At 34.8% G+C, this 14,602-nt stretch overlaps 1 protein-coding gene across 1 annotated transcript in view; it reads left to right on the top strand.

Annotated features, from left to right (window-relative positions):
• LOC107296811 (calcium/calmodulin-dependent protein kinase type IV) overlaps positions 1-13,441 on the top strand; it is a gene marked incomplete at its 3' end in the record, with an annotated part of 33,063 nt that extends 19,622 nt beyond the window's left edge. The window contains exons 2-4 of the mRNA XM_029286153.1: positions 3,463-3,541; positions 12,668-12,730; positions 13,359-13,441. Coding sequence (XP_029141986.1) covers positions 3,463-3,541; positions 12,668-12,730; positions 13,359-13,441 — 225 coding nt within the window. The remainder of the gene's footprint in view (positions 1-3,462; positions 3,542-12,667; positions 12,731-13,358) is intronic.
• Positions 13,442-14,602: the final 1,161 nt, after the last annotated feature.

Genomic DNA, 14,602 nt, shown 5'->3' with positions numbered 1-14,602 from the left:
TAACTGCTAAGTTTAGCAACATCAATCCTGTAGTCCCAGTTGTCACTGTAATCCCAGGACCATACAGGTTGTTAAAGAGGCAGGCGTCCCAGGCAGGTAGGCCAGCAGATGCTGCAGGCAAGCACTAAAGAATGTGGGCAGGTAAAACTGTGGGAACAGGAATGATTTTCTACTTCCTGCCAGCTTCCCCATTGACTTTGCTTGTGGGAAGTTGTCAGGGAACACTGGAAATCATAATCATGTTACTGTCACTTGCTGCAATGTCATTACTGTAAGCCGGACACCCAAGTATCTAGATTCCAATCATGTAACGGCCACCTGGTTCAGCACCTTTGTAACTTTGAACAGTTGCTAAGCAAATGGTTATAATTTGAGGACTACCTGTATTCTTTAACTCTTTGTTTTGTCAGAATTAAGCAAATATAAAATAGATTTTTTCAGGCTGGCCAGAGAATCCTGGGAGTTGGAGTCCACGAATCTGAAAGTTGTCAAGATTGGAAAACCTTGATTTATATCTTCCAGACTGAACTTCATTTAGCTTTGAGTTAGTTAAAATAGTAACTAGTGGGCCTCTTTTGGGGCATGGGGGGGAATCTTCTGTCACTCTTTTAAAAATAAAATTGATGTTTTACCTAAAATCTAAAGTAAATTTATTATCTTTTTCGGCTGAGATCGTGAAAGAATAGTTGAGAATAAATGTCATTAGCCTATTTATTCAAAATAATAGCATTGATGTAGGAGATTTTTATTGTACAAGATTAATAAAGGGAGTTGGTACATCTGTTTTTAAATAAGTGTGTCTGTTCAATTTAGGAACTAAAATGTCATTGGGAACAGAAGCTAAATATATACTCCATTTGACATAGCATCTTAGTCCCAGTGATAATATGTCAGGGTAGTAATTTGTACTTATAGTTAAGTGGGCTTGAAAGATAGGCATCTGCATGAATTTGGCAGCACTAAAGAGGTTCAGAGCTCTTGACCTTCTCCTCTACTGATATTCAGTTTAGCGATTCAGCGAAGCAAAGCCAATAATTTGCTCATTAAAAAAATAGCCCAACAACAAAAAGAACATAATTATAACCAATAAGAGATCTGGGGACTGTCCAGTATATTTGCAGAGGGCTCAGTCAACAGCAATGGCAGTTGAAGTCCACACATCTTAAACTCTGGGAATTGGCAGGTTTCAGGTCAGAGGTCTAAATGTTTGCATGTTACAGTGAGTTTCTAGGACAAGGTTATTTGTTTGTCTCTCTTTCTCTCTCTGCAGAACAAAATGGCTTTTTAGAGAAGTTACGCTAGAACAGAAAAGTCTGTGAAAGAAACTTTGGCATTGGACCCAAAGGCTTTTCTGTAAGAAGAAGAGGTTTCCTCGGAGGAAGAGAAGGGTCATTTTAAAAAAACTCTTCCTTGGAAAAGAAACAAATATTTCCTATCACGGAGAATGTAGCTCTAGAGATCTAGCATTCTTGTGCATTTCATAGAAACCATGTTTATTAAGAAATGTTCTGGCTTAATGTCTATGGAGATTCTCAATCATCCAGATCATGGTTGTCCCAAAGGTGTTTTTCCAAAAGGCAACTGGACTTTCTTGGTTTTTTTCCCTTGAAAATGTTTCACTTCTCATCCAAGAAGCTTCAGTTCTGAAGAAGCTTCTTGGATGAGAAACAAAATATTTTCAAGGCAGGAGCCCTTGGGTAGCAGCTGACAGCAACTACTTAAAACAGCAATGTCTGTTCCTGCTGTTGTGTGACTGCCCTCTGCAGTTGCAGCACAGTTGCAGAAAAAGAACATATTTTGATTATGAAGTTGCTGACAGCTCCTCTGCACACACCAATATGCCCTCTGAAGCACTTTTCCCTTCAAGTCAAGAGCCCTAATATCTTAGCATAATTAGCTGAGGCATATGCACATACAACTAACTTCACTGTTAGTGAACTGTTATTGGCACATTTTATATAATTAATATCCAATTCATATGTGGCAGAAAGCAATTAGACCCAGACATTATGGGGTTATATAAGTTACCATTTAGGCACAAACTAGTATTGAAATACAAGCAAGGATTTGTAAAACCATAGGACTAGTTTCATAGCTTAATTCTACCAGCTTTGTCCTATCAGATTTCCATATATTACAGAGGGGGTTATTCTTGAACCTGGGAACAATTATAAAATTAATTTCCAGTTTGGTGTGGTAAAGTACACTTCCCTAAATACTGAAGCTGTTTCAAATGTGGTATTGTTAAAACTAAAAGGAGAATTTCTTAAACAAATGTAAAGTGATAATTTAAAGAATAAATATACTTTAAAGAATAAATGACAACTTTTGAACGAATTTATTGTATATCTTTGCCCTGAAATATACATAAAAAGCTAGTGATGCCTCTTCTAAGCTTTTTTCCAGGAGAGACTGAAGATTTTTATGTTCAGTTTTTACTGGTAGATAAGAAACTCAAAGTAACTCTTATAGTTGCAAAGTTTCCACCATTTATAAAACTGATTGTTGATAGCAAAACAGTGCAGGTGTGAGCATACATTTTTCACCTTGTATGCCTTATTTTGAATGTTATTTTCTAGGTTGTATTTGGCAGGTTATGTTTAGCAAATCTTATTTAGTCTGGGTGGCTGACCTGGAAGAATAAAAAATTTGAATTTGTGTATCTTTGCTCCCATCTAATGGTCTTCTGGATTTTAATAGCTCAAATTGGATAGGTGTAAAAATAAATTATATTGTTTTAATAAGACCAAAAAAGAGAGAAAGAAAAACAAAATAAGAACAGGCTGTGACTAAAAATAAATGAATTGAATCTGTTACTTTTCTATTTCTTTGCTGCACAATCTGTTTAAAAAAGCTAAAATAATTAAATAAGAAAAATCTCTCTTAAAACCTCTTGAGAAAAGAATTATATCTGTCAAAGACTGCCTTGAGTAAGGAAGGATTAAGTGGCTAAGAATGGAGGAAAGAATAATTATTGCAGGATGATTCTCAATAGACATTTCTGACAATTTGTTGAATGGCCCAAGTGTTATTGACTCAGTCATCTCTGCTGTGAAGTCTTATTGATCACATTGTTTCTTTGAGATTTAATGTATCTCACAACTTCTTTTAAAATATTTTAATATTTAAATATTTGTTGCATTAAATCTACTTTAATAATGGGATTTTCTTCTAATTTTTGAAAATAGGTAAATTTCTGATTAAGAAAAAAGTTGCATTCACAGTTGGCAAGTAAAAGTATAACAAATATTTAACAAAATCACAGTTTTTGATTTATTATTTGAGCCAAACATGAAAATCTGAGCAACACAGGGAAAAATTAGAGAAGTATGATTTTTTTTTTCCATTCAAGACTCCAAATGTCCGATTTTGAAGCAAGAATTGTTTTGAGGGAAACCTGTGCTTTGTCTGACAAATTTATTACCAACTTAATAATACATCTGTCTTTGTCTTTTCATTCAGGGGTGCTACATCTATTGTCTACAGGTGCAGGCAGAAAGGAACTCAAAAGCCTTTTGCTGTCAAAATCTTGAAGAAAACTGTAAGTGTAGCTGTTCCTATATGAGTTTTTTTGTTGCTGAATTTTGCTTCTGAGCAGAGCTACATTAGAATACAAATGTATTAATTTCTCACAGTCTCACCAATGTAGACCTTTAAGCTTCTTTTAATCCAAAATAATAAGGCATGTGGGACATTAAATGTTGAATTCAAAACAAACTATTACTCAATAGAACATCTGCCGAACTGTTTGAAATCCACTATAATTCAAAAGAACCAAATTGAGAATTTCAGAATGTTGTGCTGAAACTCCCTGTACAATATATTTGCATTCCTAATCATCCTGGCAACTTTCCTGCCTTCTTTCAGTTGTCACTGCTGATGCCCTTTGTGCTCTCCCCCAAACAATTGGAGCAACTGTATTTTGGTTTATGCACAATAGTCCTTAACTTACAATCAATTGCTTAGCGGCCATTCAAAGTTTTGAGAGACCCCCAAGAGCACTTTATGACTTTGAAGTTTTAACATCATCCCCCTGTAGTCAATGACCATCTTTTGGGCACTCAGCTACTGGGCCACATTTGTGGGTTTGCAGTGCAACATAGTCACATGACCATGATTTACCATGGTTTTGCTGGACACAGATATTTCTAACAAAAAACAATCCATAGTGAATAATAACATCCCTTAACAACCATGGCATTTGCTTAACTGCTGCAAAAAAGTCATAAAAATGGGTCTGATCACATGGTGACCTGCTTTATGACCAACAAAACTTATGATTATAATTGCCTGATTCAATTTTGATTGTAAGTCAAGGACTACCTGTATGAACAAACAGCTTTGTTCTAAAGTATGGGTCTTACTGTTATGTAAGGATAGTTCAACAGATCTATTCTAAAAAACAATCTTTATAAAAGCCTTCCTTACACTAACATTCTCCTAATGTTTAAGATTCCACTTCCAGGAGTCGCAGCCAACATAGGTGAAACTGTCCTGATGAGGTTTCTTGGAATTTCAGATAGGATTATGTTGTAACAGCATTTAATTGTGACTATATAGTACTTATTAAATGCCTATTAAATTTAAGATTACAATCTATGATATTTGTTGCCCATGGGACCTAATCTCCCATTAAGTAGAAGGTATGCATCAGGCTTCATTATGATTGAAATCCTCTACATGGCTTACAGCAATTTATGATACCGTTTTCCACTAGAAAAATTCAATTTTAGAGTGACAATCAAAATGAAATAAAACAGATCTAATTCAAAAGTGCTAAATATATTGGTTGCAAAAATGGGCGTGCAATATCTTCCAGTGAATAACATTTATGCTACCAAAAATGATGTAGCATAATATTAAAATTAGAGTTTATAAAAATTGCAAATTTTAACATTTGTAACATGACATCTCTGAAAACCAAGGGAGATGTGATAATGACTTAAAATGTGAAAACTAAATTAAAGAGAGCTAACTTCTGCTATATTGAATATTGTCAGATACTGTCTCTTACTCTCCTTCCCTTTATTTGGAATTTCTAGTAGAAGAAAGGAGAATGGAGCTTTGACAATCATAGATTGAGAAGATCAGGGTATACACCAATGTTTTTCAAACTTGTCAACTTTAAGTTGCATGGGCTTTAACTCCCAGAATTCCCAGCCAGTCATATTGGTTGGGAATTTTGCAGGTTGAAGTCCATGCATCTTAAAGTTACTACGGTTGAGAAGCATTGGTGTAAATGTTTTCCTTTCAATCTTGTATCATTGTGAGATGAAACAAATCCTTTAAGATAATTTTATTTTTCCTGTCATTCACAACCTACAATTATAAATTGGTATCTGATATCAATAAGCAATTGGATAAAGAAAAGCTAGTTGAAAATTAATTCAAACAAAACAGGTGCTGCTGGTAAACTGAAATGCAAATCCACGAATAAGGATGCAACCTGCACTAAATGGGGTTACAATCATCATTTGTGTTTATTTCTATATTCAGCCAGGATTTTCATATGTCAACACCCAAGATTTTTACACATCTCAGACTGCAGAGTTGTAAACATTGCTAAAAATTCCTGTTAAGCCAGGATGATACATTCCTTAGTATCTATCTCCTTTGGATCATGGCAGTTATATTATTTGACAGCTTTGGGGAAACACTGAACAATTTCAACCTGTCCAATGCTATTACTGAATTTTTTGCCTCAGGCCAGTTATAGTGAGATGTAACTCCTTCATTATAGTATCATCACTGACTGGATGACTTTCCTAGCACAGTGCCCTAAATCCCACACAATTTAGGATCAGGTTTTTGAAATAATATATTTATCTTTACAAGTTTGCACACACTTAATGTCATTTAGAAGAAGCCTTTCTTCCCTCCCTCCCTCCCTCCCTCCCAACTATTGTAGACATTTTTTGTTAAGAGATCTGACGGGTTTAACCAGGCTTCAGAATTTTCTGAAAAAAATTGCTAGGGTAACTCTCTCTTGTTTTCTATGGTCTGGTAAGCAGTCTCCCTCTGGCATGTAATTTGGCTAGCTGTTGAATACATTGTAACTGAATGTGTATTCTATTTATTAGTATGCTTTTAATGGTATTTTAAGTGTTTTAATTGTGAATTTATTTTATTTTATTTTTCTTACTATTAGCACTATATGCATCATTTATGGTGAAAAGTAGGGTAATAATTTCAGTAAATAAACTAATAAATTTCATAAAAGTAAATTGTAAACATTACTGTATGAGAAAATTGCTGCATTTGTTTCCCTACAGCAGGGGTAGGCAACCTTGGCTCTTTTATGACTCGTGGACTTCAACTCCCAGAATTCCTGAGCTATGCTGGCTCAGGAATTCTGGGAGTTGAAGTCCACGAGTCATAAAAGAGCCAAGGTTGCCTACCCCTGCCCTATAGGCTCTAAATACATAGATGTTTTATTCCAAATTTTACATTAGCATTTTACAGCAATCCTTACTGTGAAATTTAGGATGCAATGTTATGTTATAGCCAAGGAACTAAATCAGAGAAATTATGCAGTGATGGTACCTAGTCTGCTTGCTAATTAAAACAAATAAACAAACAAAAAAACCTCTGCATCTAAATTAGTTGAAAAACTATGTGCAGACACAGAAATCACATTGATACCTCCCCAAATCAGATCTTAGGTCTGTTTCTCTTGCTTGGTTTCTTATATATACATTATAAATATTAGCTCAGGCCCCTTTCTTTGCTACTTATCTTGTATTGTTTTTAAAAATATAATTTGAGGTTTCATAATCTGTCCACTCATCGTTTTATACATGAAATAGGCAACTTTTTAAAGATGCAAAAAGTGTTTAAAGGACTTTTTTGAGGATTTCTATAATAAAATAGTAATACTGAATCGATTCTTGCAGTTATCTGTGACTAAGTTTAAAGTGGTAAATCCACATAAAACAAAATTTTACATTATGCAGCATAACAATGCCCTTCATTCTAAGAACCCAAGCTCTTACTTAGTTTTTCTTACTTAGATCTGCACTCCAACTGATTCAGTGGGATTCATAATTAGAAAAGTGGACTTAATAACACTACCTCTATTTGTGAGTGGAAGAAAGAAAAAAGGTAAAATTGGGGTGACATCTTGTTTCATACAGAGGGAGGACTGAATAGGAAGCAGCAAAGCTGGTCAGCTTGGAACATCTTTTCTTAGCAAGTTTCTATTGCTAAGATTACTAGTCATGTTACAAAACAGTTTGTTTCCTCTTTTTTCCCCACTACAGCTCTGGAATTAATCTCATTGTTATGGAAAATCCAAATGACACTGCGGAACTTTTGCTTGATTCTGTGTGTATGCATGTGTCTAGAGTTTTGAAAAACAGTTTAATAAAAAGTTAGAGAAACAAACCAAGTAATATGATGAGAAAAACTATGATTCATATCCTTTGAGGCAATGTATTTTATACATTCACTTCAGCATACTGTAATTACTTTGGACCAGGTCCATTAAACTGAGTGGCACTTGCTTATTTATGTGTTTATGGCTTTTATATACCAACTTTTCTCTAAGAAATTTGGGGTGCCCTCCCTAATTTTAATTATCTGTGCATGTGTGCACAACAAACATAAATGGAAAGTTAACAGAATAGAAGAGAAAGCCACTCAATGAATTCTGTGATTGAGACTTGGAGTTAGGTTTTTCCCAGTGCAAGTCTAACAATTTGTGACTGTATATGCATAACATTATTTTAATCTATATTTCCCACCCTCTTATCTCCCCCCTGCAAATACATCCAGATGTAGTTTTAGACTAATGTTTCTTAAACTTAGCAAATTTGAGATGTATGGACTTCAACTTACAGAATTCCCTAGCCAGGCTTCTATACATCTTAATTTTGCCAAGTTTGAGAAATATTTGTTTAAACCTTGGGTGACTACAGTATATCAAAGCACATTTTTTCCTAAGGGATAACAAGACTTTCCTACTGGTTTTGCATCTTGCTTCAAAAAAAGTGAAAACAGTTTCTTTGAAAATTAAACAATTTAAAATGATCATTATTATTTTTAAACAGATGTAGCATTGTTCTACCCTCTCTATTAAGCACTGAATCTTATTTACTTATTTAACGGTTCTTATAACCACCCCAATCCCAAAAGGTATGCACATTGTGTACAACACCAACAAAAACAAAACAAAATAATAATAACTAGGTGCTCATAGTCGGTTAGTTGGGATTTCAAACACATTGAAATAAAACACTTTGAAGCTATGTGTGGAACTGCAAAAAGGTGGAAACTGAATGTACTTCTGGGGACAGAGTATTCTGTAAAGGAAGGGATACTACAGAGGAAGCCTGCAGGCCTCAGTAAAGGATGAAATGTTTAGCAGGACTATTTTTGATAATGGGATATGCAGATTCAATTGCAAGATTGCTTGATATATCCTGGTGCTGTGCTGTTAGGTAATGGTAAAGATAATGAGTAGCATTTCACATTATGTCTGCTGGCAACCATTCACTGACTTTAATATAGATGTAATTCTGAATTGGGAGGGTATCCAGTTAATAATCTTGATACTACATTTTCTACCAGCTGCAGCTACTGGTTTGTCTCCAAAGGCAGCCCCACCTAGAATGCATTGTAGTAATCCTCTCAAGGAAAATTGAGACTCAGTTAGTAATAGTACATTAGTATAGTGTTATATATCACTTCCAGTGTAATTGCAATCTTTTCAGACTTGGACAAGCAAAAGCCTACTGCATATTGATCTGGAGCTGTGGCTGATAAAGCAGCTGATTACCTGGAGGATCCAGCAGTGTTCATAGTCCATGTTTTCTGATTTGAAAGTCTGCTGGGAATTCTGCATGTGCAGATTCATATACTTTGGACCTTAACTTTGAATGAATGTGACTTAAAATAAGAATATTAAATGTAGCCTGATTAAAATATGATAAAGAGCCATGGTGATGCAGTATTGCAGACTAATTCTGCTGACTGCCAAATGCCAACAATTCGGCAGTTCGATTCTCACTGACTCAAGATTCATTCAGTCTTCCATCCTTCTGAGGTCGGTAGAATGAGGGCCCAGATTGTTGGGGGCAATATGCTGAATCTATAAACCTCTTAGAGAGGGCTGTAAAGTACTGTGAAGTGGTATATAAGTCTAAGTGCTATTGCTATAACTGAAAAGTTATCTTTTGTTTAGCAACAGAAATACTGTATCTTTGAATTTCCTCTAGCTGATGGCATAATCTTACAAACCTTACTTGATTCTGAAAATCAGATTTGAGTAAGAGTGGATTAATACCTGGATAGGAGATTATCAAGAAATACCTGGACTGTAGACTAGCCTGGGATGTTGAAAAGAAAATTACAGAAGAAAATAAGGCAATTTCCATATTTTAAAGAAAACAACATTCAAAGAAATTGAATTTGCCTGAAAATTGGTTTTTCAGCCTGTTACTGGCTTATTTCATATGTGTGCCATTTGTGTGCTTGTAAAAGGTCCTATAAGGTGAGAGGGGTTGTTTTCCTTCCCATTTTACTATTGGAATTGGTTCCATCACAGCTGGGCAAATTAATCATCCTCCTTTCTCTCCTTCCATCCTTCCAATAGTTAGAGTTTCACTGTTCCAAACTGAAGCTTGGGTTAATAAAGCAAGGAAAAGCCAGCTGTACAAGTAATGTTTGATTTATGACAAATTCCCCAAAAGGTACTTAGGACCTAGATTGAAGTTCCAATGGCTACTCCCCATGGTCATGTGATTGCACTGTGGATGCTTGGCAACCAACTTGCATCTAAAGCTGTTTGCAACATCCCGTAGTCACGTGAGCATAATCTATGACTTTTGTTTTGCTGGAAATCAGCATTTACTTCTGATTTTCAGCAAGAAAAAAAAATACCCATAGTGAGCGATGTGCACTCATAGTACATTTAAAAACCACGGTGTTTGTCTAACAACCACCACATTCACTTTACAACCTCCATGTCCACTTAACAGCAGCATAAAAAAGGGTTGTAAAACAAGGTGTTTATGTGATGACCCACTTAATGATCGGCATGACTTACAGACTCAGTTATGATAGCAAGTCAAGGACTACTTGTATATGCAATATAATAATTGCCTGGACTAATATAATAACTGAATCTAGTTTCTATTACCACTACAGTAAAGCAGAGCTTAGTAGTAATAGCATGAGTGATTATTATTTTGTTCAGAACTGAAATTGTGACTTTAAGTCCAAGTTCCTCTATTAATGAAAGGAGATAATCCCTCTCTTGTTAATACAAGATTTCATTTAAACTCCTGAGATGTTTGGTGGCAGTGCCATATTTTTATCATTTCTGAATTATAAGTTCTTCTAAAACTTGAAGTTAAAGAAATGTTGCGTTCAGCCTTAAGAAGCAGAAGTATGAAATGCCATTAAAAACCTAAAAACATAAACATTTCACTTGGTAGTCAGAATGATGAAAAGCTCACTATTAAAAGCCAATTAATTCACAAGTGCATTAAGAATAAAATGGGAAATTAAATATATCTATATCTAAATATAGATATTTTAATGGAATGATGGAAAATAGATGAGAATTAGAAAAGCTTGCTTTAATAAATGTTTAATCAGGATATAATAAAACTTACCAAAGAATCGTCTTAACCAAAAGAGGTATAACACATTCTTTTCATTGATAGCACCAGCAAAATAAGTGCCCATGTGTTCATTGGGCGATGGTAAAAAGGAGTCCAAAAGCCATTTTCCATTATAGCACTTTCATAATGTGTAAAAAAAATGTTGTTTCAGGAGTTGCCTGCTGAAGAGCTCTGTGCAACTCTAAAGAAGTTATTTGAAGAACAGGTATTGCCTTGTTTATATCTATCATATATAATTTGGGGTAGCTATATATTTTACAATTGGAGAAGCATTGTGGCTTTATACAAGAATTGTGAAATATATTTGTCTGGTTTAATATACTGATATAAGTGTAGGAATTTTGATCAATGTTTAGAGCAAATTTTGCAATCACTTTTCTTCTCATCAGTAGATGACAGAACACTCAAAGTGATGTCCATATTGTGCTGATCCATTCATTGCGATAAAAGATTTGCCTATGCAAGAACTTAATGCCTATAGTCAGGAACACAAAGCTGCAAATCAGCTGTGCTAAAAACAATCCTGAGCTTACACCCTATTCAAGTTTTTGTTAATAAGTTACAGGTTTTGTTACGTGTTTAACTGTTATAAGTATAAGGAGAACATTCACCCTCCATCTGAATTAATGGACTGTTGATTGTAATTGTGAACCATTCTTTCAGCTACTGTACAAATGCCGTGGTCTTTATTTATGTAAACTCTCTGAATGGTAATGTTGCAGCAGTAGTTGCTTAGTAGATTGCAGCAAGGGTTACTTGAGTTAATAATTCCAGGGCATGTTTATAGTCCATTTGTATATATGATTTTTTTGAACAAACGTCAAGGCTTTAAGATATTTCAGTACAGCAGTAATAAGCAGATAATTATGAGCATGACTACTGTATGTAAATAGAAACACGTTTATAATTTACGTGTACTCCATTTGGTGGTGATGTGTATACAGCAGGGAATTTGGAGCTTTGTGAACAGAAACAGGCCCTGCTATGTTTGCAAAGTATGTTGAAGGGATATGTGATTAATGTTTACAAAGTCTGTGATATTGTACAGGCACAAGAGTCATTTTAAGTAGAAAGACAATCCCCAAAATGTCTGAAGGTTTAAATAATAGTTTTTAAAAATCTGTTTGCCCCTTAAGCATTTATTCCTGTTCTCTTGCTTCAATTAATTTATTTGGATTTTGATAGCACAGAAAAAGGTCTTACCTTTTCAGAAATGGCAGCCTCTTTTTCCAAAGTCCAAGTAAGTAATATATAAAATGCAGTCTTTGCTTTGCAAAGAGGCTGACAATCCTGTGTGACATATTAATGATACCAACTACAAATCTACTTTCCATTCACTAATCTGTACCAAAAAGAAAATCTTGGTTTGTGTATACTTTCCTTTTCTCTGTTTCATGGTAAACATTGGTTTTCTTGTATACTCCCCAAATTGCCTAAAATAACTGATCAAGACTTTCTTCATTTCAGATTTAAAACTCATTTCTTGCCCCTGATCACTCCTACTATGACTTTTATTTTCATGGATTCATTGTCTTAGGCTCCATACATAGGCTTTAATGATGCAAACCAAAGTGCTTGTAACATTTTCACCATACATAAAGTATTCTGCGAATTCACAAAAGGATGCTTGATATTGTCTTGTAAACTATTCAGAGAAAGAATATTTTATCAAAATAGTTTTTCTCAAAGTTTATATGCTAACATCAATTTGGGCACTATGTGGATAAACAGTTTCAGCATCAATCCTAAATGATAACTTTTTTTTGTTTCTTGTATTTTAAAACTTCACTCTACTTTTAAATCTGGTGACAAATTTCAATAACATTAATCAACATTTTCCCAGATATTCCAGAGGCAGATTTACAATTTATTTACTTATTTTACTTAATTACTTTTTGACTTTTACTGTGATTGGTTCCTAAAAATATTAACAAAGAAATTTTCACTAAAACTATTAAATATGTCCAGAATGGCTACAGCAGTCAAATCATTGAAACAATTACTTCCAAAATCTTATTATGTTTTCTTTTCCTTTTAATCAGGTAGATAAGAAGATTGTCCGAACAGAAATAGGTGTTCTTCTTCGACTTTCACATCCAAATATTGTAAGTTTGCAAGCCCAGACTTAAAAATGTTACCCTGCATCTTAATTTCCTACTGTGGACATATTTTCCTGTCTTGCTGCACATAAGAGGACCAAAAGAACTCTACATTCTCAAAAGTTTTTAATCTGACCATATTTACTTGTTTATTAGTCTGTTCTGGGAAGCATCAGAGTTCTTGTCCACTTGAAATTATTTCTAGTAGTCTTTCAAGATATTTCAAACACTCTGAAGAATCACTTCAGAGAAAATAATGTTTAGTGCATGCTTTTTAAAAAAAATATGCTTTATGCTGAACCATAAATTGTGAAGTTTTTAATTAGAAAGAAAGGAGGAGAGAAATTGGGGGAAAAAAATAAAAATTAGAATATAACCAAGCTATCAGATACTATGTAAGATACATCTATTTATTGTAACCTTATTGTAAATCAGGGGTCTTCAAACTTGGCCAATTTATGACTTGTGGACTTCAACTCCCAGAATTCCTCAGCCAGCATGCCTGGCTGAGGAATTTTGGGAGTTGAAGTCCACAAGTCTTACATTGGCCAAGTTTGAAGACCCCTGTTGTAAATTATATACATACAGGGAAGAAGGGGAAATAGACAATTGTTTACTTTGTTGCTTTTTTCAGATAAAATTGAAGGAGATATATGAAACCCCCACAGAAATCAGCCTTGTCTTAGAACTGGTAACAGGAGGAGAGCTGTTTGACAGGTATGTGGGCAGCTTGTGCATATTGTTGTTATATATATTGTCCAAATATTATATAATAGAGATTCATTTGGGTTTAATTTTTTGAGAACACAGAGGCTGAAAATGCATTATTTTCTCTGTGATATGTGCTCCAGTGGCTGGAATTATATTTTAACAGATCTGAAAATGCTGGTCTTCAGGTCTGTTCCAACTAGCTGGCCAGCCTCTCTATCTTTCCGCCCTTTTTAATCCAGTTTAAAACACACTGGTGATACATTCGTATTGTTTTGACTATTTTCAAATCTATCTAAGTGACAGGATACGATGAGCACAGCCAGTTTGTGTGTATGTTTGACTTGCAGAAAGCCACTTACTAATTAGCTCTTTCCCATTTAGCAACATTTTAGAAATGACTCTCAACCAATCAGTGCTTGTTTGCTAGCTAATCATCACGTAGCTTAGCTCTTCATAGCCACGGTTCAACACATCCTTTTTTAACTTTTCCAGGTGTTTCTGTGCTCACCATGGTAGCAGACCTCCATGGCCTATCAAACCCATAAGGCTGGTATGCCAGTAATTCTGCATGTGACTGTTTTTTAGTGACTCTAAAATGCCAGCCTGAGAAAGGGAGGGCAGGGAAAGCCAAGAATTAGCTTACGATTACTAAGTCCATTTGATAGCTACTTAATTGTTTAGGTGCTTGTAGACTTAATTTTGACTCTACTTACTTGACTTATACATTTTTGTTGGTTTTTTCTATTTTTCTGTTTGTTGTTATTAATTGTTTTATATATATCTTTTTAAATCCTTTTAGTTCAGGTAGTCCTTGACTTAGCAACTGTTCAAAGTTATCACATATTTCCCCAGGGCTACATACAACCTGAATTTGAAGCTCCAATGGCTTCCCTACCATGGTCACATGATAACATTTGGGGCACTTGGCAAGCGGCCTGCATTTACATCCATTTGCAATGTCCCACGGTCACACAATTGCAATTTATGATGTTTTTTTCTGGAAACTGATGTTCAGTTCTGGTTTCCGGCAAAAATACCAGTTGTGGACAAAGGATTCTCTTAATGATTGCAGTGTTAACTGCTGCAATAAAGGTCATAATTAGATGTGGTCACATGGTAACCATCTAAACGGCCAGCTCAACTTATGATAATAATTCCAGGTTCAAT

The sequence above is a fragment of the Protobothrops mucrosquamatus genome, unplaced genomic scaffold, assembly GCF_001527695.2.
Source record: "Protobothrops mucrosquamatus isolate PMUCROS unplaced genomic scaffold, P.Mucros_1.0 scaffold2985, whole genome shotgun sequence".
In the NCBI taxonomy this organism is placed as follows: Eukaryota; Metazoa; Chordata; class Lepidosauria; order Squamata; family Viperidae; genus Protobothrops; species Protobothrops mucrosquamatus.
Note: the sequence above shows the minus strand (reverse complement) of the source record. Positions and strands in the feature narration are given on the sequence as shown.